This window comes from Propithecus coquereli, unplaced genomic scaffold, assembly GCF_000956105.1.
Source record: "Propithecus coquereli isolate 6110/MARCELLA unplaced genomic scaffold, Pcoq_1.0 Scaffold567, whole genome shotgun sequence".
Taxonomy (NCBI): Eukaryota; Metazoa; Chordata; class Mammalia; order Primates; family Indriidae; genus Propithecus; species Propithecus coquereli.
This window is the reverse complement of record NW_012151585.1, coordinates 959,656-965,203: the sequence shown is the minus strand read 5'-3', so window position 1 is coordinate 965,203 and position 5,548 is coordinate 959,656. Positions and strand designations below refer to the sequence as shown.

At 49.7% G+C, this 5,548-nt stretch overlaps 1 protein-coding gene across 2 annotated transcripts in view; it reads left to right on the top strand.

Annotated features, from left to right (window-relative positions):
- Nucleotides 1-1,810: 1,810 nt before the first annotated feature.
- Nucleotides 1,811-5,548, top strand: part of PIK3IP1 (phosphoinositide-3-kinase interacting protein 1) — an 11,110-nt gene continuing 7,372 nt past the window's right edge. Inside the window, exons 1-6 of one of the 2 annotated variants that reach the window (XM_012657972.1) lie at nucleotides 1,811-2,075; nucleotides 3,020-3,136; nucleotides 3,225-3,344; nucleotides 4,201-4,401; nucleotides 4,500-4,578; nucleotides 5,317-5,334. In XM_012657972.1, coding sequence (XP_012513426.1) covers nucleotides 2,006-2,075; nucleotides 3,020-3,136; nucleotides 3,225-3,344; nucleotides 4,201-4,401; nucleotides 4,500-4,578; nucleotides 5,317-5,326 — 597 coding nt within the window. In that variant the 5' untranslated portion in view covers nucleotides 1,811-2,005 and the 3' untranslated portion in view covers nucleotides 5,327-5,334. Of the gene's footprint in view, nucleotides 2,076-3,019; nucleotides 3,137-3,224; nucleotides 3,345-4,200; nucleotides 4,402-4,499; nucleotides 4,579-5,316; nucleotides 5,335-5,548 lie in introns of those variants that run through there. The other variant, XM_012657971.1, reaches the window with a different exon arrangement.

Genomic DNA, 5,548 nt, shown 5'->3' with positions numbered 1-5,548 from the left:
AGAAGCAGCCCTTCGGAGTCTAAGGAGGAGCGTTTTATGAGACATCAATAACTGAACATTCACTGCATACAAAGGCAATAGATTAGGTGCTGAAGGATCAACCTCAAAGAACTCTTCACTCCTCTAAATTTAAAAACTGTACTCTCATTTCCTCAAGTCTGTATATTATATGCAATGTAACAAAATGCACATATTATCTCCTGCAGCAGTGTTAAACATAGGACTCATGAGAAAAACTGCGCAGAGCCCTTCTCCTTCAGCCTTTTGTTTATAGAAATATCCAACTGGTTCCCTGAAAATAGTATAAGCTTTCTTTAGCAAGTAGAATTATCACCCTGTTACTCTTCCTTTACCCTGTTTCATTTTTTTTCATAATACTTATGACTACCTGATATTCTACATATTTATCATCTGTCTCTCTCAACTAGAGAGGCTTCCATGAGAGCAGAGATTTCAAACATTGTGTTCACAGATGTATTCCCAGTATCTAGAACTATATCTAGCATGTTATCAAAAATATTTATCAAAATAATAAAATAAAAATATCCCTATTATGTTAGAATTGTTAAATTCTAAAAATGTGGCATATCTGTGTATGTGTGTATATGTGAGTAAATTTACAGACTCTGTGGTGTATGTAATTCCCAGTGTAGACCAAGTCAGCAGTCAGAGGATGAGAAGTTTGTGTGGGGAGATAGGAGAATGATTGCAAAAACGAAGCAATATATTTTATTAAATGAACTGAAGGGATCAAACTACTATCAGCAAACTGCTTTAGAGAGTGAACTAAATGTACCTCTCTGTTCTTTCCATGTCTGATATGATTGCAGTGAATTCAAATTCACTTCAGGTTAATTGGATTTACTAGCCTTCTTCCCTGATAAAGCTTTTAAAATTTATTGAGTAACGTTGTTTTCTTTTTTCTCCCTAAATTACTGCCTGAAGGATTGAAAGAGTCTCCCATTTCTATTCTGAGACTTGCCTGAGTCACAAGGTAGTCTTGGCGAATCACTCTGCTCTATCTCTCAGTTTACTGAGGCTGCCTGGGAACTTGAATTGTCAGCAAAACAGGAAGAGGGCCCCTCTGCCTACCTCCAAAAGGCCTAAGTCATATGGATGTGGTGAGATTTAAAGATGGATATAAATCATAGCAAATGGATTTCCCACAGGGTGGGGGGGAAAACACAAACATTTTACTTAACTTCCTCTATACAAATTCAGGGCTGGTAGAAAGGGCAGACTATTACAATATAGCTGAGCAAATTTTCCAATGTTTGAGTAACATGTATTTTCAACTAAAGATACCCCTTCTGTATTCCTACTGTATATGAATGACACCCCAAACCTCAAATATAAGAAATGTAACTTATCTGACCCCGGCAAAGTTATACTGTGCTTTCAAAAAAAAAGGTGTCAGTGTTGATAAACATGTATAACCACAAAGGCCCTTTTTCTTTTTCAAGGATGGGTATAAAGTGTTATTTCCACCCAGATACTCTTATTTGTGCCCCCTATGTGGTCTTGAATTCCTCATGGTATGCAGCTAGCTTCTTCTTCCTAAATTGCTCTGTGCTTTAGCACTTACAATTTTCCCCCACGATGCCTCTTGACAGAATTATTCTTTCTCTACTCACCTAAATGAAAATAGAAGAGATGAAAAACCCTCGGGATGCAGCTGTGCAGGTGTCAAACTAATCCGCTGCTAAGAAGGACCTGAGCCTCTCTGCTTCTCTTCACTTGGCTGAGTTCCTCTCTTGGCTCACAGTTAGCGATCTTGCATGGCATAGGAGGCTTAGGACCCAGGGGGCGCCTTTCAGCTGAAAAACACCTCTTGCTGCAGCAAGCTAGCTGGGAAGCTCCCAGTTCTAAAGAGAGGCTGTTTACCAGAAGAGCATAACAAGGGCAGGTCTGACTGCGAAGCTGGGGCTGGGAGGCAGAGCCGCGGCCAAGGGGACCCTGGTTGGACACTGGTTATTCGATCGCCTGCAGGAGGAAGGAGGCGAGGATGCTGTTGGCCTGGGTACAAACATTGCTTCTCTGCAACATGCTTCTAGCAGAAGCCTATGGATCTGGAGGTGAGATTACGATCTTTCCTTTCTGCAGCAACTTAATGAAGCAGAATGGTAAAGCCCCCTATTTCCCAAACGTGACCAGGAGGACAGGAGACAAAGCTCTTAGCTGTTTTTTTTTGTCCTTTGAAAGCCTTTTTCTCCCCTCCTTTCCTTGCCAGGGGCTTGCAACTCCATCTTTGCCATTAAGAACAAAGGCAAGAAGCCACTTTCTCTTTCCCTTTTCTTGCTCATAAGTGGACAGAACTTGAGGGTTCATCTCCTCTACTTCCCAAGTCTTGTTCTTTTCAAGACCTTAGCGCCCAGGCCCTCCTTCCCTGGCCTCCTCCTGTGGCTCTCCTGCTGAGGGGAGTGGGAGTTTGCAGTCACATCCAGGCAGCGATGAGGCAGGTTCCTCCTTTTGAGGCTCTCTTGAATCTTTTGCCTGACTGAATCAAGGCTTTTGTAGAATTCTTTTGGGAGTGTTGCCTGTTAAACTGACAGAAGGTAGCTGTATCTGCGGAGGAGGGAACACCAGAGTTTATATAACATGGACATTACAACACAGGGGTAAATTTCACGTCTGGCCACCCACTGACCCCAAACTTCCAACATCTCCACAAAAGGACCCTAAGCCGGGCCTCGGTCCCCCCACCACTCCCTCCAATGTGCCCACAAGTTCAAGAGTAGCAACCCTCTGCACTTCCGCAGCGCTTTCCGACTTTCAAGAAAAACAGCTAACACTCTGAGCGCTGACTGAGGGCCAGGCACTGGCTAGGGGCTTTACGGGCACTTTCTTTTCCTTCTCTTTCGGGCCTCACAACAACGAGGGTAGATGGGTGGGGGTGTTTCCACGAGAGGATAGTGAGACCCAACAGGGCCCAGGGTCCTCCAGGCTGGCAGGGGCACGGCGGCGGTGGGCCTGGCTCCCCGGCCCGCCACTCAGTGTCGGAGGCTCCTCTCCTTCACAGGCTGCTTCTGGGACAACGGCCACCTGTACCGGGCGGACCAGCCCTCGCCTGCGCCGGGCCTCCGCTGCCTCAACTGGCCGGACGCACAGGGCGGCCTGGCGTCGGCCCCCGAGTCGGGTGAGTGTCCACCGGGAACAGCGGCGGGGCTGGCGGGCGGCGGCCGCGGTCCCGGCGCCGGCCCATGGCTCCCTCTCTCCCCTCTCAGGCGCCGGCAACCACAACTACTGCCGAAACCCTGACCGGGACCCGCGCGGGCCCTGGTGCTACGTCAGTAGCGAGGCTGGCGTCCCTGAGAAGCGGCCTTGCGAGGACCTGCGCTGCCCAGGTACCCGCCCCGGACCCCGGGAACCCCGCCTTCGGGGACTGACTGGGAGCGGCGCACGTGCGGCCGCGCGACGCGAGCCGGCCCCGCCCCGCCCCCGCGCGGTCCGATTGGCCGGGCTGTCTCCAGGCCGCGGGGCCCAAAGCCCATTGGCCGCCGCGGCCGCGCGGAGTGAGCTCATCCTCCGCGAGCGCTTGTAAACAACTGCGGTGGGCGAGGCGGGATGTCTCTGCCGCGCGCCCCAGGCGTGGCTCTTGTCGAGACCCTCAGCATTTATTGACCCTCTTGGGGAGCGTCTGCAGTGTGCTGGACACGGTGCTCACAGCTACCCTGGGAAGAAGCTCTTTGGAGGATCTGAGCCTCAGAAAAGTTCAGCAGTTTTTCAGAGGCAGTGGTAGGGTCCAGATTTGAGTCCAAGTTTCTTAGACTCCAGAGTGCAGGCTTGCTGCTCCCGAGGCAGCCGGTTCTCCTGGCTTTAATGGGATAATCAGGGTAAAGCACTTCACACACAGATTGGCACAAAGCGTGCACTTAATAAATGTGAGCTGCTCAGAGCAGCCATGGATTGTCTCCTGGCGTGGAGGTGGGGGATCCCCTGGAGAAGATGGCAACCAGATAGCAAGGATTTGAAGAGATGAAGACGTGGGAGGCAGGAGAGAGGCCCTTCTCTACGGCCTTTCCCTCATATCTGCCTTGTCTCAGTGATGGTGCAGACCTCTCAGGCTGGATCTTGCCCCTGGGGTAGGGTTTGATTTCTGAGATGACCCGCCTCTGTCTCCCCTACTACTGGGAGGAGGTTCAGCTGTGGAATTCATTCGGGTCAGTCTCTGATGAGAGCTGTTTTCCACCTCACCTCTAGAGACCACTTCCCAGGCCCTGCCAGCCTCCACAGTAGAAACTGAGGAGGCATCTGAAATGCCAGGTGAAGATGAGGTGCAGGTGTTCGCCCCAGCCAACGCCCTGCCCGCCCGGAGTGAGGCGGCAGCTGTGCAGCCAGTGATTGGGATCAGCCAGCGGGTACGGATGAATGCCAAGGAGAAAAAGGACCTGGGAACTCTGGGTATGACGGCTTCACCCTCGCCCTTGTTGGGATTCAAGAGACCATTTGCTGATTGTCTGGGGTGTGGCTAATGGGACCTTGTGTCCTGTCCTTGGCAGGCTATGTGCTGGGCATTACCATGATGGTGATCATCATTGCCATTGGAGCTGGCATCATCTTGGGCTACACCTACAAGAGGTCAGTAGCTTCTCTTCTGGGGCCTCTTGCGAGGAGGGGAGGAAGGTACACAAAGTCAAAATCAAACTTTGTGGCTTTCTTACCCCAAAGGAAGCAAGGTGTTGAAAGAAGGAACATCAACTCACGTAGTAGAAACTTGGTTTATTCTTTACCAGGTGACCTTGGACAAACCCTTTCCTTTGTTGCCTTTACTTCTCACCCAAAAACCTGTAAGGTAGGGGTTCTTGGTCCCCATTTTACAGATGAGGAAGCCTCTGTCAGTGGTGAAGTGGCTTGCCCACAGTCACACTGCCTGGGAATGGCAGAATCTGGATTCAGACTCAGCTCTTTTGATACCAGATTCATTGCTGTCTAATCCACTGTGGAAATCAGGCTGGATGTTCATTGTAGGGACTGGGAAACAATTTTCTGTGGGTTATAACATTTTGCTATTAGAAAAGGTTTGCAGCCACTGTTTTGGCAGTTGGAGCTTAAATTTCTTGAGTCACAAGCAGTGGGAGCTCCTCTGATAGGAAGAAAAAAGTGAGTTGGAGCACAGAAAGTCTGTTTGCCACTCCTCACCACATGTGAGAAAGCCAAAGAGGCTACCTGTGAAACTCAAGAGAGAGGACTTGGGGCTGGAACAGCGGGAGGAGGAATGCTTATTTTGAAATGTCCCATGAGATGTCATGTGGAGAAGGTTCTGAAAGTCAGTGATGGGTGTATGAGGATAAACCAGAGTCCCATTCATTTTTACAGCACTGGCTGACTCCGGAAAATTCCTTGCCATTCTTGGACAAAATCAGAGGATTTGACTTCTAGCCCTGGGTGTCTGTGATATTTCTCCTCTGCACTCTAAGAAGTCTTCCTGTAAGGGAAGTGACACAGTGGCCTACATTTTCCAGTAGTAAGGGCCATGTTTGAGCCCACAGCCCCAGCGGATCAACCAGCATTATATAGTATAAACCTTGAGGCCAGGCGCGGTGGCTCA